This window comes from Lolium rigidum, chromosome 5 (assembly GCF_022539505.1).
Source record: "Lolium rigidum isolate FL_2022 chromosome 5, APGP_CSIRO_Lrig_0.1, whole genome shotgun sequence".
NCBI classification, from domain to species: domain Eukaryota; kingdom Viridiplantae; phylum Streptophyta; class Magnoliopsida; order Poales; family Poaceae; genus Lolium; species Lolium rigidum.
Genome location: NC_061512.1, coordinates 182,359,580 through 182,376,223, shown reverse-complemented (window position 1 = coordinate 182,376,223; position 16,644 = coordinate 182,359,580). Strand labels below are relative to the sequence as shown.

The window sequence follows — 16,644 nt, the reverse complement described above, 5'->3', positions numbered from 1 at the left end:
TTATGTTATGTTTACTTTGTGCAGACATCTCCTTCTATTCGATACGTCTAATCTTTTGTGTTCAACAAACAGATAAGATTTACAACCTCACTGTAAGTTGGGGTAACGTATTCGGATTGTGTTGTGTGCAGGTTCCACGTTGTTGCTGACGCCAGTAATGTGCTCTGCCACTAGTCAGCCAGCAATACCTTCAAAAGTCACGTCTTTCTCCTACTGGTCGATTAAATCTTGATTTCGTACTGAGGAAAAACTTGCTGCTCTTGACACCTTCCTCTTGGGGTTCCCCAACAGCGTATTTGCGTACTACGAGTGGACGCCAGCAACTGGTGCTAGTAGTGAGCATGTAGAGCAGGGTGATGCGTTGCTTTGTATCCCAAGAGATGATAGTGTGACCATGCACATCATAATTTCAGAAGATGAACCTGATCATGAGATCTATGATCTAGCAGTCCTGGACTTTTCAGATTGAGTCCGAGCTCATGCCACCGGGTTCGATGATTACCTCCACATGCATCATAAAATCCGTGGGTTGTTCATGTTCAATTAATTCTGTTCGGAGAACATCAATTTGATTGTATTTGTCGCTAGGTGGTAGTAGGTACAAAAAAATCTTTTTGTATTTTTAGATTTTCTTAAGTTTATGAATAGACTGGTGTATTTTTTCGCAAAAAAGAAACTAATTTCGTTTGGAGAACAACATTAGTTTGACTGGAGTTCTGCAGGATTTTATTTTTCCTCCTCTTGGTCGCGAGCGAGAAAGAGAGTCTGCCACGGGGACGACTGAAGTCGAAAGATAGGAACACATGTCCAGATCAGATCAGATCAGCCAAACTCGCCTACTTTACAAAAAGACGGAGCTCAATCAAATTCATCGGATAATCTGACAGGAACGCACACCTCAGCTCCATCTCATCTCCCTCGTCCTGTCCCCGTCCTCTAGGTTGCTCGCCAGTTCGGTACACCTGCCCTGCCCTGCCCCGCGAGCTCCCTCCTCCCAGCACTAGCAGCAGCTCGCACGCGGAAGGCATGGCCACGGCGGCGCACAAGCCCCTGGCGGCGATCACCGCCGCCGACCTCGCCGCGGCGGGGGCGGCAGCCGACGACGCCGCCGCGCTCCACTCGGCGGTCCGGACCGCGCTCGGCGCCGCCTCCCCCGCCGCGGCGTGGGCGGAGCTCTCGCGGGCCGCGCTCCGCCCGGACCTCCCGTTCGCCGTCCACCGCATGCTCTACTACGGCTGCTTCGCCGGGTCCCCGTCCGCCACGCCGCCCGCCTGGACGCCCCACCCGTAAGAGCTACCGCCTTCCCGATACCTCTCTCTCGTTCGCTCTAGCGCGATGCTCTAACTAGCTTGGGGCTTTCTGCGATTCTGCAGCGAGGAGGCGGCCCTCACCAATGTCGGCCGCGTCCTGGAGGCGCGGGGGAGGGCGCTCATCGGCGAGGCCTACAAAGACCCAATCACCAGCTTCAGGGACTTCCACAAGTTCTCCAACGAGAACCCAGAGGTAACCGTCTCCCAACAGATTTTATCTCCTTCTCCTTCCTTCCTGTTACGCTTCGAGAAGTGGGCTTACAGTTACAGCTCGTTTTCTACCTTTCAAAAACAGGCATACTGGAAGCTGGTCTTCGAGGAGATGGGCATCACGTTCAGCGTGGAGCCATCCTGCATCTTGCGCGACAGCGACGCGTACCCGGGCGGCGAGTGGTTGCCCGGTGCTGTGCTGAACGCGGCCGGAAATTGCCTGACTGCTAAGCACGGAAGGAATTCGGGGGACGTGGCCATTGTGTGGAGGGACGAGGGGAAGGATTCCGAGCCCCTCAACATTGTTACTCTGGAGGAGCTGAGGAAACAAGTTTGGTAATGATATACTGCTCTGAAACATTACTAGTGGTAGTTCTGAACTTCTGATTAGCTATGTTTGCTTCACTGAAATCTAACTCCACAAGTGCTTCTTCTCACTTCTGTCTGGAGCAGCCTCGTGGCCAATGCGCTAGACACGCTGGATCTGGCAAAGGGATCTGCTATTGCAATTGACATGCCTATGAATGTGAATGCCGTTGTTATCTACCTCGCCATCGTGCTAGCAGGGTACATTGTCGTCTCGATTGCCGACAGCTTTGCGGCACCTGCGATATCGACGAGGCTAAAGATATCGGAGGCAAAAGCAATTTTCACCCAGGTACTTAGTTAATCCCTGCTCCCACCATATTGTTTTGATGAATGCGTTTATCTAATAGTATGCTTTAATTCGTTTTCTTCCATATATAAAGGCAAAGTTCTGGCAATATTGATAGTCTTTTTGCTTGCTAGGATTGCATCCTTCGCGATGACAAGGAACTGCCGTTGTACAGGTGCGTTGTTCAGGTCCACATGCATTGGTCATAACTCATAGCAAGAATTTATTTCTCACACATCATTTTTTTAAATCCTGCAGTAGGGTTGTGGAGGCCAAGGCCCCTATGGCTATCGTGATCCCTGCAAGGGGATCCACACCGATAAAAGGACTCCGTACTGATGACCTTTCCTGGCAAGATTTCCTTGGAAGGGCTGATCGTACGAGGTATGGTAGTTTCTGATTATGCATTTCCTGTGCTAACTGCCTAGTACTCATGATCCTGAATGATTACCCCTCGCGCTTTGTAAGTACACTGCAGACTGCGCTAATACAGCAAAAATTGCAGGGCTGATATTTACACCGCAGTTGAGCAACCTGCCTACCAGTTCAGTAATATCTTATTTTCATCGGGGACCACAGGTGACTTCTAATTTCGATATGTGGTGATTTGTTTGTCAGTCCTAGTACAAATTATCTATGTACAACTGCGTTCTTGTCTATTATTTACATTAAGCATGCAGAAGTTAATCCTCACTAATAATTGGTGGATTATAAGTTGATCCAGTACTATTCAGACCTTCTGACAGTTCCTCATGTTCAGGGGAGCCAAAGGCGATTCCATGGACTCATTTGACCCCTCTTAAGGCAGCTGCTGATGGATGGTGTCACATGGATATCCGTAGAGGTGATGTTGTTGCGTGGCCTACAAACCTTGGCTGGATGATGGGTCCCTGGCTTGTCTATGCATCGCTACTGAATGGAGCTTCCATGGCGCTGTACAATGGCTCCCCTAACAGTTCAGGTTTTGCGAAGTTTGTACAGGTAAAGACAGTTAGATATCAGATAATTCATTTTTTTCAAAAGATTGTCGAAAAGCTGTATGTGTATGTTATTATCTCAGTTATGTTTATTTGGGTATTCACTACACACAATAAATCTTAGCTGTTTGACATGCTTATGCACTCATTGCCTTGTTAGGAGAATTCAGTCCTTCAAGGAAAAGGGATGTTATGCACATGAATTTATGAAATATATCCTGTTGTATTCTGTTGCACTGGTCATATTGATCTGCACTGTTTCTGTTGTTAATCAAATCATGGTTTTACATCCATTATGCTCCTTTTTTTATTTGTCTCATCTCATTACTGGCTATTATATTGACTTGAAGGATGCTAAGGTGACAATGCTTGGAGTTGTACCCAGCATTGTTCGCACATGGAAAAATACAGATTGTACTGCAGGATTTGATTGGTCAACCATCAGGTAATTTCTGGATTGGTTTACCTTATACGTCTTTTTATTCTGTTGTAACTTGCATAAGGGAAATATTATGCCAATGCCATATAGTTATCTCTAATACTGTTCATTTATGCAGATGCTTTAGCTCAACTGGGGAGGCATCAAGTGTGGATGACTATTTGTGGCTGATGGGAAGAGCTTGCTACAAGCCAGTAATCGAGTACTGTGGTGGGACAGAAATCGGTGGCGGATTTGTTACTGGGTCCCTGCTGCAACCTCAAGCATTGTCAGCATTCAGTACACCTGCTATGGGTTGTAACATGTTTATTCTAGATAGCAATGGGAATCCTTTGGTAAGTTTCAGCATGGAATTAACCACAATTTTATTAATGCAAATTTGCTCCATTGGATATGGTATGATCACATTTTCCCTACCGATACACATAACGTTATAATATATGTCATAGAGATGCAAACAATGCAACTCATACATCAGTTTCATGTTGCCACCAATGCTACTACCGTTGTTCCATAATTATATTTAGGAACGGAGGTAGTACTTCCCATCTACCACTTTCACATCCTTTGTCTTTGACAAACCACATATATTTGCTTGTTTTCTTGAGTCTCTAGCAGTCTACAACTTGTCAAAATTTTTGCACAGTTGCCATACTTTACTTAAATAATTGCACATTTGCCACATTGACCACCACATGTTGTGGCAAATATGCAAATTGCAAAGTAAAGTTAAGTTGTCTCAACCTAATGTCAGTGAGATTCTTCAAATTTTACAGCCACAGGATTCTGCTGGTATTGGAGAACTTGCACTGGATCCAACACTATTCGGGTCATCAACAACACTGCTAAATGCTGATCATCATGAGGTGTACTTCAGTGGAATGCCACAATGGAATGCAAAAGTATGTATTATCTGTCCTTGGCTCCTTGATGTTACCCTGGAAGGTTCAAACAGTAACCACATGACTGTGCGTATGCAGGTCCTCCGTAGGCATGGCGATGAATTTGAACGTACTGCGGAAGGATATTATAGGGCTCATGGACGAGCAGATGATACAATGAACCTAGGTGGCATTAAGGTACAAAATGTGGTAACACACAACTCATCTGCCAAAACACAGCTTTAGTTGTTCCATCCATTGATTTTGTATAATCTGTTTCAGGTCAGTTCCATTGAGATTGAGAGGATCTGCAGCAGGGTGAATGATACCATTCTTGAAACAGCAGCTATTGGGGTTCCACCTGTAGGGGGCGGCCCCGAGCAATTAACCATAGCCGTCGTATTCAGAGATCAAAGCCCGCAAGCAGAAGATTTGAATCAACTGAAACTATTGTTCAACTCTGCTCTGAAGAAATTGAATCCTCTTTTCAAGGTGCTTCGATGTTCCCTGAACTGCACATTGATAACTTATCTTTAAGGAAATATTTATAAAATGGCTCGTCATACTTTGCCTACACAGATGTCACTTACAACTGTGTTACTTCCCTGATCCCCTTTATTTGCAGGTTTCATCGGTCATTGTGGTGCCATCGCTCCCTCGAACTGCCTCGAACAAGGTCATGAGGAGAGTCCTACGCAAGGAGTTTACCCAGGCAAAGCCCTCTAAAATCTAGATGGTTAGGAAGAGCGTTCTGCACCTCTCAAAATTACAGGGGGTTGCAAACCAAACTGTGAATATATATGCTCATGTCTTCAGATGTTCAGTTGTATTCTTACACATCCTTTGTATAGCGAGGTTAACTTACATTGATCAGGCATAGTAAATGAGGTACAGTACTAATAAAGCATGATCGCTACCATGAACTGTTATTTTTATCTTGCATGAAGAAATTATCTATTTAGCAACTGCAACATTATTACAAGCCCTTTAGCAATAACTTAACAGGAAAAAAAGAAAAGTTTCAGACTAGCATTAGTTGTGATGATGGCTTGAACCAGCTTATGGGAATCGGTCTCAAGTTGGACTTTCCTTAGAGCATCTCCAGCCGCGTCCCCCAAACGGCGCCTGATCGAGCGTTTGAGGGGCGTGTTTTGTTCGTGCTGCGTTTGGGGGACGCCGCGTCCCCCAAATGCTGCCCCGAACTTTTTTTTAACATTAAAATACTCTTGTTTTTTGTTTTTTTCTGCATTTTTATTTCAATAGAGAGAAGAAACATTCCACAAACTAATACATAATTGGGAACATGGTTTACACAAACTAAGATATGGACAAACTAAGACATAGTTTAGAACATGGTTTCCACAAACTAATACATAGTTTGAACCATGGTTGACACAAATTAAAGCATTGGAAAATGAGAAAACCTAACTAGTGTTGGCATCGGCATCGCAGATTTCGTGTGTTCGCTGCTAAGAAAGAACACTTCCAGTCGCCGTGGTAGTGCCGGCGATAGCGCGTCTCGTCGAACAACTTGACGCTCATATCGGCGTCGCCAAGGTAGGAGAATGTGAGCACGCAGCCGGCTTCGAGGTTGTGGTAGCACGCGAACTTCTCCCAGCCGGTGTGGAGGTACATCTTGCCGCGCCCGTCGAAGAGCACGTCCACCGGCCACCACCAGCAGTCGCAGCCAGCCTCCCACAGATGCAGCCCGGCCGACTCGTTACCGGCGACGAAGTCGGCGCACTTGTCCGGTAGCCTCTGGATGCCGAGTGGGAGGACGATGATGAACTCGAACAACACTTCCTGCTCCTCCCCCTGCAGATCCGATGATGAAGATGACGGCATCGTAGGCGACATCGAGCGTGCAGCTCTGCCGCAGTCACAACCACGACCACGGCCTCGACCTCTGCCTCTACCAACCATGGCGTCCACTCTTGAGATGGTGGCGGCTAGGGTTGGGGAGAGAGGCGCTAGAGTTTGTGTGTGAGGGACGATGAGAGAGCGACCTTTTTTATGGGTCGGAGGGAGAAGGGCGAGCGGTGACGCTCATTAACCCGACACACAGAGCTAGGCGCGACGAGAGATTTCGCTGCGCCTCTGCGGGAACTGCACCGTCTGTGCGCGCTAATAACTTCCGTCGCGAGGTAGGCAACGGTTAGGTTAAACTTGAATGTGCCACTGACGTGTCGGGCCCGCGTCTCCTCGCCTTGCTTTTCTTTGTGTCCGGCGTGCCCGGAACGCCCCTGTGTAGCGGGGACGGGCTCGAGGAGCCGGACACCGTATTGGGCCGCGCCGGACAAAAATAGACTTTAAGGCACGCAGTTGCAAATGTTTTTTTATTCGACGCGCCCCAAATCTCTTTGAGGGACGGGTTGGGGGAACGCTGCTGGAGATGCTCTTATACCCCATGAACTTAAACATTGAAGGCCAGCAAGACACGCAACAGCTTCGGCTTGGAGGGCATGGTGCACATATTGCATTGCTCCAGCGTCTGCACCCATTGCTTCACCATTAGCATCACGCAGACTAAAGCTACACCCTCCCTTTCGACTGACTGGACAGATACATTATCTGGTCTTGTTGGAAGGGGTTTTGTGTTGCAGTAGATGTAAAATATGAAAAAAAAAACTCAATTATGTATACAAGGGAAATGGGCTGGTCGTTCTGAACTCAAAGTTTGGATCATGAATGATGGCCCTGTTTGGGAGAACTCTGTATGACTACCTCCTGCCCTAAGTACTTGTCGCAGAATCTAGCCAAATTTTAATCTACATTTCGCCTAACTCCGTGATAAGTATTTAGGGCAGAGGGAGTACTAAAATTCAAGGGAGGCGATTGTACAATTACTTAAGGGTAATTGGTGCATGCGTATAGGGTGCAATGTTTGGGCTTACTCAGTGCTTAGAGGCCATATAAAACAAGAAAATGATTTTCCAATTGACCCCCTTCCTCTTATGCATGACTATAGGGACTTAGGGAGTATTTCTCATCAATTGAGTCATTTTTTGTATGGATTGTTTAGGTTAATCAGATGTATTATATGCTCTGGTGTTCCAAGCGAGAGTTTTGCCGCTTAGGCCATATTTGAACTGAATTACCATACTGACAGGCGTGCCCCACAGGCCACAGGTCAGCAGCAACTTCGAGGTCCAACACGCGTTCCGTGTTGGCCAACGCGACCCCGGCCGAGGAGAGTAACCGCAGCCAACCCATGCACCTTCGATGCAGGTTTCATTAGGCCACTCATAGTGGGGAGTAACTTAGACTAGTAACATATGCCATGTTACTAGTCTAGGTTACTACCTTCATAGTGGGTAGTAACTTATATGTGGTGTCATGCATTGTGTCATTTATTATGTTGTAGACTCATTTTGTCTTGGGGTGTGTGATGTTATGGTAACATAGCTAGTTAGAGCATCCCCACTCGTTGGCGCTCCCCACGTCCAAATCCGGCGAAATTTTCGTCCGGATTGGAGGAAGATTTGGCGTGGGGAGGAGTAGTTTCCCAGTCGTGTGCTCCCCAAGCGGCGTTTCTCGGGAAAAAAGAGGATGGCTCGGGAATCCGGACGAAAGAGGAGACACGTGGGCGTGGGCGGTTGATTTAGCTTCATCCGGAGTCCCCGGGAGACCCCGGGAAACGGAGGATGACATGGGGAGTCCGGACGAAAATAGGCTCAAATCCGGACCAAAACGAGGAACCGGGGGCCTGACTGGGCCGTTTTTCGCCGTCCGGATGAAAAAAGTGGCCGTGGGGGGCTCTGTGGGGAGACGAGTGGAGATGCTCTTACCACCTCACTCTCTTTCTTCATTTATTGGTATGCCATGTCACCAAAATACCTTGAAATGTGTGATGTTACTAGTTATGTTACTCTCACTATGAGCAGTCTTAGTCATTGTGGTTGCCATCCCTCCCTCGAACCGGCCCTCAAACAAGGTCATGAGGAGAGTCCTACCAGGCAAAGCCCTGATCTAAAATCTAGATGCACAGGAAGAGCATTCCCTTTTAAAATTACAGGGGGTTGCACAAGAAACTTTGAACATGTACATACTACCAGCTCATTTCTTCAGAAATTCAGTTGTATTTTTACACATCCATTGCATAGCAAGGCTAATTTACATTGATCTGACGTTGCAGACGAGGTAGTAATAAAGGACTATTGCTACATTGCGACCATGTAATGGTGTGGATTCGCAAAAAAAGTACTGTCGTTAGCCGTTTGTTCTTATATCTGGTCTTGTTGGAGGTAGATGCAAGACTGGCCTCTGCAGCACTGAGCTAAACTCATTACCCCAGTATACACTGTCTGGTATTGTTGCCTTGTTGGAGTAGATGCAAAAGCCTGAAAGGTGGAAACAATAGTAGAACTCATTTTGTACGTATATAAAAAAGGAAATAAGCCGGTCGTTCTGAACTTTGGTCTAACTAGTAAGTTTGTACGTGCAACGCCCGTCTTCATTTTCAAACACAAAAGTTTTTCGATATTTGTAGATGAAATTTAAAATACATTGTATGGTAGAAAAATCAGAAAGAAACATGTTTTGAGGAAAGTTGCCCATGTTGGAATGGAAACACCATCGAGAACTAAACAATATCCATGTTCCCAACTCAGGTTTAGAGCATGCATTGTTAAACTATTGCAACTAATACCAGATAAAACTTTATAAAGTCTTGCAATTGTATATGTGCAGTGCATGTCCATGCGCTGGGGTAAAGGCTTCTGATGTCATGAAAAGTATACACAGTCAAGTAAGGCCTGATGTATTTCCGACGTTCATAGAAATATGCCCCTACAGTTGTTTTCATTAGCAACCAAAATTACAACAAGCTGTTGATGCATTTTTTAGTTTGAAATTTATTAAAAAAATCAACATTGTTAAACAATCCATACATGACCAATGAAAAAATGGTTCCCAAACAAGTGCATATAATTTGGCGCGTGCTAGGCGTCGATCGCCGGATATTCGAGCCAAAATCGGTTGCTTCAGGGGCCGTCGGATTAGCATCGCATGGTTAGAAACCGGTACATGTTGATGCACGTCGCTTTCGTCAGTGGTAAAGTCACATCGCGCTGCTGCCTCCTTGCATGCAGAGGGCATTTGCTGCCGTTGGCCATGTGCTAGCTCTGCTGCTACTTTTCTTCTCTTGTACAGTATTATGTAAATGCATGTCGCTGGACCCCACGGCCTTTGAGTCAAATCTATTTTAGGACGTGGGAGAGCCAGTGAATTCTTGCAAAACATTGCTTGGCTTTGCCAACAAAAATGCCATGCATAATATAGTATTACAACAATTTGTTATAATATTTTTGTTCTGAAAAGATGTTACAATCATATAAAAAAGTTTCACGATAGTTTGAAAAGTAATACAACAAAAAGTAGTTATCCTACAATTTTCTTTTTTAACGTTCGTTTTCAACAAGACCACCAACTATTACAACAACAATTATAACGATTACAACAAAAATAACATGTGTTTAGAATATTTTGAAAGGCAAGTAAATACCGAAAAATCTGAGAAAAATCACAAACTTGTAGCAAACGCACAGAAAACCTTACAACATATCGCGTGTGCTTTCACAACAAAACTCACAGACGTTTGGTACAAAAATAATGAATGTACACAACATCAAAAATTTAGGGAGAAAAACAAACTTGTAACAAACGTGTAGAAAACCTTACAACATCTCGCACATGCATTCACAACAAAACTTACAGGCGTTTGTTACAAAAAATAATGAATATATGCCACATCGGTAATTTAGAGAGAAAAACAAACATCTAAAAATCCTTACAACATCTTGCGCGTGCTTTCACAATAAAATTCCTAGGCTTTTGTTACAAAAATAATGAACGTATGCAACATCGGAAAATTGGAGAGAAAAACAAACTCGTAGCAAACGCACAAAAAACCTTACAACATCTTGTTTGTTCTTTCACACCGAAGCTCATAGGCATTTGTTACAAAAAAAAAAAAGAGCAAATGCAACATCCAAAAATTAACCCTAAGTTGGTTGTACCATCGTGGACTGAATCTCACGACTCGGCATCCCCATCCACGAGTCCCATCAATGCAGGAGAGGGTTTGCTTAGATTCAAACCGAACTTGACGGATCGGGCTCGTGGCAACGAATTTTACACGCCAGTGTTACAGTCGGACACAACATTTTATCATACATCAAGAGTAAACAAAGCATCTCGTATGTTTGTAGGTATACACAGACGAGACACCGACGTGTCAAGAAAAAAACTCTAACATCACTGACATTTTTTAGCATCTAAAGAAATAAAAATAAATAATAGCACGATCAAGTAGTTAGCTAAGTGTTACGAAATTATTTCTTTAGCTACATAGTGCTAGCTAGCCACCGGGGTCACATGATTTGTGTAGTCCCCTACGCTAGCAGTAGTAGTACTACACAGTACCTGCCAGGGGAAGTGGCCAAGAAAAAGTTGTCCAGTCCAATCCATGTGAGCATGGTGAGTTGCATGCGAGCAGAGACAGTGGGCTACTAGCTATGAGCAGAAAAAGAAAGTAGGCAGCTGCAGGCGAGCGGCGCGCGCGTGAGTGAGAGCGAGGGATCGGTCGCCCGAATACAAGCGTTTTCTATATAATTTTATCTCTCCATAGAAAAAAGGTGTAAATTACAAATGGCACGGAAATAAGATGGTACAACAATGAAACTGGTAATTACAGTAGACTGCTATGTACAAAGGCATGATCATAATTCAATCTCCATAAGATAATTTTGGCACATTGTTGAGTTTTTTATTTACCACCGGTTCTCACTTTACCTAAAACAGACCCACCAGTTCTCATGTACGCTCTTCTCCTTGTCATATATGAACTTCCTTCCTTGTATTTCTGTGATTCATCTTAGGCTCTCTTGTGACCCGAATCCATTATGGGCTTTCAAAGGTGGCAATGAAGTTTCATACCGTACTTGGGTGGAACCAAGCAAACACTGAATTGCCACTGGATATGTTAGAGCAAATTAATCTTCCAGATAAGAAAGTACTACCTCCTACTGAGATGAGCAGAAAGATGTTTATGATAGGTATAAGACGTGGAGCAGTTTCCTGGAGCATACCTACAAATTACATCTAACATTAGAATTGGATTTCGCTGGAAGGAACTGGATTCCTGGAGCAGTTTCATTTTGTCTTCATTAGTGATATAAATTAAAGCTTTTGTGTTCTAAGTGGCGATAGAAAAAAAAGAAAGTTTCATACTGGAAGGCACAATATAAATCTAAGCTAAACTCTTCTTCTAAGACTGAATTGCAAAACCATCTAGGCGCATTCTATTAGACGGTGCAGTTAAAAACGGAGAACCACTATCCATTTTAGATGATCATCTTTGTAGCTACAAATCACTGAAGACGCCATCTCTGAATTTATTGGACTCAACAGTAGACAATCTTCTTAAGAAGCATGAGACCTGCCTCAGCAGCGAGTTTCCAGTATTTAACAGTACACAAAGAAATGCATTTCTGCATACTTTAAGACAAACTTCATGATCCACATCAAAATAAGCCAGTTGCAAATAGCTATTATAAAGACATGATGAGTAGCCCAACAAATGATATCGGCATAGGGGTAATTGCGTTAAAACCAAACCTCTATATTAGTCTATGCATGTACACAACTTTCTGCATAGCAATGACACGTTGATGGATAACATCTAACTTGATAAACATTACACGTCTTCTACATGTAAATCTTTCAATTCACTCCAAAACACAAGTAGTACTAAATCAAGGGTTCTCACCAAATAACGAACAAAGCAATGCACTTCTGTGTCATATATATCGTGCGCCAAGCTTTGCCATGAACAACCAGCTGAGTATCTCAAGATTACTGCAAGGATGAAATTACATGTACCAAGAAATACGGGTCCTCAGGCTCAACTTCAATTTCCTCAACCGTGCATTCGGTTCAGACGCCAGACCTGTTGGAGGAAGGCCATCGTCTTCGCGAGAAGATAGAGGTTCTCCTTTCGGCTTCTCGGGTCGGCGTCACACGAAGGACCGAACAGAGCGAACGCGGCGGCGGTTCCGTGTGGAAGGACGACGGATGCGGTGGCGGGCTGGTGCGGACGCTTCCTGGGGCAGCGTGCGCCCGCCAGCAATTGGCATAAACAACGGCGCCTCCTCCGCCTTGATGTGCTCATGCTCGAACTATGGCATCTACGCGGATCGAGAATCCAGATGTGGAGAGGATACGACGCATCAGCAATTAGGGCATCGGGGGTGGTTCTATTTCTTCCGCGATTTGGGCATCGGGCAGGTTGTTTTCGTCCGTGACTTCTGTGACCTGCGTGTGTTTACCGGGCATCAGTGTTGGTTGTTTGGCTCAGTAAGTATGGACGGGGTTGCGATGTCATTGGAGAAACACGGACCGTTAGATATCAGGAAATAGAAGGCTGAGATTGAATGTTTCTGCCAAGTTTGCTCTTTTATAAGTAGTGGAGATGGAGATGGAGATGTTGGCTGTTTGGCTCAGTATGGACGGGGTTGCAATGTCATTGGATAAGCACAGAAAATTTAAGTGCCCGGCCCAGGAGGTAGGTCCAGTCTGCGGTGAAATCTCGAATCCCTCTTTGGCATAGGAAATTCTTTGACAATGGATCGCTTTTCGAGGAATCCTTCATCAGTGGTTGTGAATGACTGACTTTTTCAATCCTTTCGACCTTGGTTCCGGAGGAGCAAGTTAGAAAGGTTGAGAAATAGAACCATCTGATTTGCTAAGACGGGTATGATGAAGGGCAGCTATTTCTGCAAGCATACAGACCCCAGGAGATCGGTGGTCCCACGTCATGCTCTACCTCAAAATAGGAAGAAACAATGAAGCGAACCCATGGCTTAAACCTGCTTATTATACTATAAACAATGGAATACCTCAAGTTGGATATAGGTGAGGTGGGACTTAAGAATGCCTTGTCTGGGAAGGACCCGATAGAGAGAGAATGCGGGAACCTACCTTTATGACATGGTTAGTCATACCAGAGGAGAAGAGGCCGTAAACATTTTCCTCTATGAAAGGAATACGCTATGAATGTGAACGGGAACACTTGAAGCGGGGCAGAGGGAATTTCCGGTGGAGCGGTGAAATGCATTGAGATCGGAAAGAACACCAACGGCGAAAGCACTCTGCTGGGCTGACACTGACACTGAGAGACGAAAGCTAGGGGAGCAAATGTGTCACATCCCCTCTCTCCCACTTCACGCCTTGGACCGCGCTGTTTTTATAGAGAGGCCGTTAGATATCAGAAAATAGAAGGCTGAGATTGAATGTTTCTTCCAAGTTTGCTCTTTTATAAGTAGTGAAGATGGAGATGGAGATGGAGATGGAGGTGGAGATGGAGATGGAAATGGAGGTGGAGATGTTGGCTGTTTGGCTCAGTATGGACGGGGTTGCAATGTCATTGGAGAAACACGGACCGTTAGATATCAGGAAATAGAAGGCTGAGATTGAATGTTTCTGCCAAGTTTGCTCTTTTATAAGTAGTGAAGATGAAGATGGAGATGGAGATAGCGAAGATGAAGATGGAGATGGAGATGGAGATGGAGATGGAGATAGTGGAGATGGAGGTGGAGATGGAGAGGAGATGGAGATTGGATCATGATTGATGGCCTTGTTTGGGAGAATGTTGTACGACTAAAAATGGTGTGTAATCAATGCACGTTTTACATGATCGAGAGGCAAGACACGGATAGGAGAATTATTTGGTACCAAATTCAAGAGAGGTAAATGCACAATTACTTGGAACTTGGAAGGGTAACTGGTGCATGAGTACAGGAATGCAATTTTGGACTTGGACTGCATCAATTGTATGGATGCATGGTCTAGGTTAATTGGATGCCAGATGAATTATATATATACTCTAGTATTCGAGACGAGAGCTCATGTTTGGATTCTACTGTACTAGCAGGTAGCAGCACACACAAATTCGATTCAATTTCAAACAAAGCCTTCGATCGTGGTGTCGCTGACAGCGGGGGCCACAGGTGGGGTCTCTTGCTAGCTATCGACCTCCAGGCTTCCAGGAGCCTCATTCGTCCCGTAGCGGAAGCGAACTGTGTTGGCAAACGTGACCCCGGCGGGCGGAGGAGAAGTATAACCGCAGCCAGCCTATGCGAGTCCCATCGCGCGCAACCCACCACCGCTTCTTCCGCCAAGTAAACAAACTGCTTCCCCAGTAATCAGCGAGCGCATTAAAACGGCCGGCGACGACACCCAGCACGCAATCTATCTATCCCATCTTCGGCATTCAGGGGCACCGCGCTCTCTCTCTCTGGCTCCTGTGCGTCGCCACGTAAATCTCCAACAACTTGGCGGCGGCGATGGGGAAGCTGGCGAGGATCGTCGACGGCATCAAGACGAGGCTGAACAAGAAGAAGGGGGAGAGGGAGGAGGAGGCGTCGGCGGCGTGCTACGGCAAGGTGGACAAGACGGAGAGCATGCGGGTGGAGATCAGGAGCCGCCGCGCGCAGCAGCTCATCGCCAAGAACCTCGCCGCCGCCGACAACCTCGGCGACGGCCACCGCGCCAGGAAGATCAAGAAGCGCTTCTTCGACTTCTGACCGGTCAGAAATGGAAGCTCGATCATCGATCTCTCTATTCTGTGTGTGTGGCAGTGGCAAGCAAGATCGGTCCCTGATCTCTTTTCCTCCCTTTGTCGATTAATTAGTTGCTCGATTAATTAGTTCCCTGCTTGCAGTTGATCATGTGATGCGAATAATATGATTATCTCCGTCCAAGATGTGATCTATGCATGCGTTTGTGCCTTGCGCTCTGGCCATATATACCTTGTTCGACTTAACAATCTCTGAGGTTTTATTTCATTTTTGTATTTTTTCGATACTGAATCGGCACGACATGAACAGTTGAATGGTGCAAATTGTAAACATGCTATGCTACAAATAAAAGCAGCACAAAAAAAAAAAAGCAGCACAGGCACGTCAAAAAAAATAAAAGCAGCACAGGCTGTGCTGCAGCTAACAGCCCAACAACGGATTTATGATGCAAAAAATGGCAATAATTATTGCAACAAAACCTAACCCCTAAAACAAAAATCAAAAGGACTACTGCAACAGAAATAGCGTATGACACGAATCCACCAACCTCGGCGAATGCCACGGAGCTGTCATTTTTAGAGGTTGGGTGATCATCATTAGCCGTCATTGATGGTTTTTCCCTTGGACCCAAAACACCGAGATTTGATTTTACTCCAATTCACATTTAAATATTTTTTTTAGATTTTAATACGTATTTACTTTCTTCCAAAAAATTCATACTTACTTTCCTCCAATATAATCCATATTTCCTTTCTTCCAAAAAATATAACATCTGAATGGCCAAGCCTTAGTCTTAGCAGGTGAGTGTTCTACACTATCCGATCCAGTAGGATGAGGAGTTTGGGAGGGAGAAGGAGGATGAAGTAGGAGGGTAGGTAGGGATGGAAAAGCGGGAAACGACGAGGAGGAGGAAGACAAGGGGAAAGGTGCCACCAAACAGGTAACGCTCGTGCATAAACTTGTCGCCATGTCACTTGTGACATAGGTCTAGTTGGCGACAGCTCGGGAAAAAGTTCAAGATGAACGAGGAGGAGGACACGGAGAAAGTGGCTGCCATTTTTTTTTTGACCGGGGCTCCCAAATAGTAACACTAGTGAGTCGAATTGTCGTCGTGCCAGTTGAAAGGGAGAAATAAGACCAAGAGGAACAACGACGAGGAGGAAGACAAGGCGAAAGGTGCCACCTAACAGGTAACGCTCGTGCATAGACTTGTCGCCGTGCCACTTGTGACATAGGTCTAGTTGGAGATAGCTGGGAAAAAAGTTCAAGATGAACAAGGAGGAGGAGGACACTGAGAAACTGGCTGCCAAATAGTAACACTAGTGAGTAGAATTGTCATCGTGCCAGTTGTGAAATCAGATTTAGAAGATGACAACTAGGGAACATGGGATGTGGAGCAATTCAATAGTGCAATACGATGGGTGGGGGGTGGGGGAGAAAAGGTAAAATGGACATGGGTGATCTTGGTGAAACTTGCATAAATTTAAAATTTTCCTCCATTAGTTCAGAACAATAGATTTGCAACAAAGTTATCACCTATATACCATTTAAGAGGGGTAATCTTTGAGTTATGCTCCCTCTTGATGCTTAAATGT

The 16,644-nt window shown here is 45.2% G+C and overlaps 1 protein-coding gene across 1 annotated transcript; it reads left to right on the top strand.

Moving 5' to 3' along the window:
• The first annotated feature begins 1,026 nt into the window (after positions 1-1,026).
• On the top strand, positions 1,027-5,401 carry LOC124656797 (probable acyl-activating enzyme 17, peroxisomal). The gene is made up of 14 exons (XM_047195480.1): positions 1,027-1,286; positions 1,374-1,503; positions 1,606-1,856; positions 1,971-2,178; positions 2,310-2,350; positions 2,434-2,559; positions 2,681-2,754; positions 2,936-3,156; positions 3,503-3,597; positions 3,710-3,926; positions 4,368-4,493; positions 4,572-4,670; positions 4,755-4,964; positions 5,098-5,401. The coding sequence occupies exons 1-14, from the start codon at positions 1,027-1,029 to the stop codon at positions 5,203-5,205; spliced, it is 2,166 nt and encodes a 721-aa protein (XP_047051436.1). The 3' UTR covers positions 5,206-5,401.
• Positions 5,402-16,644: the final 11,243 nt, after the last annotated feature.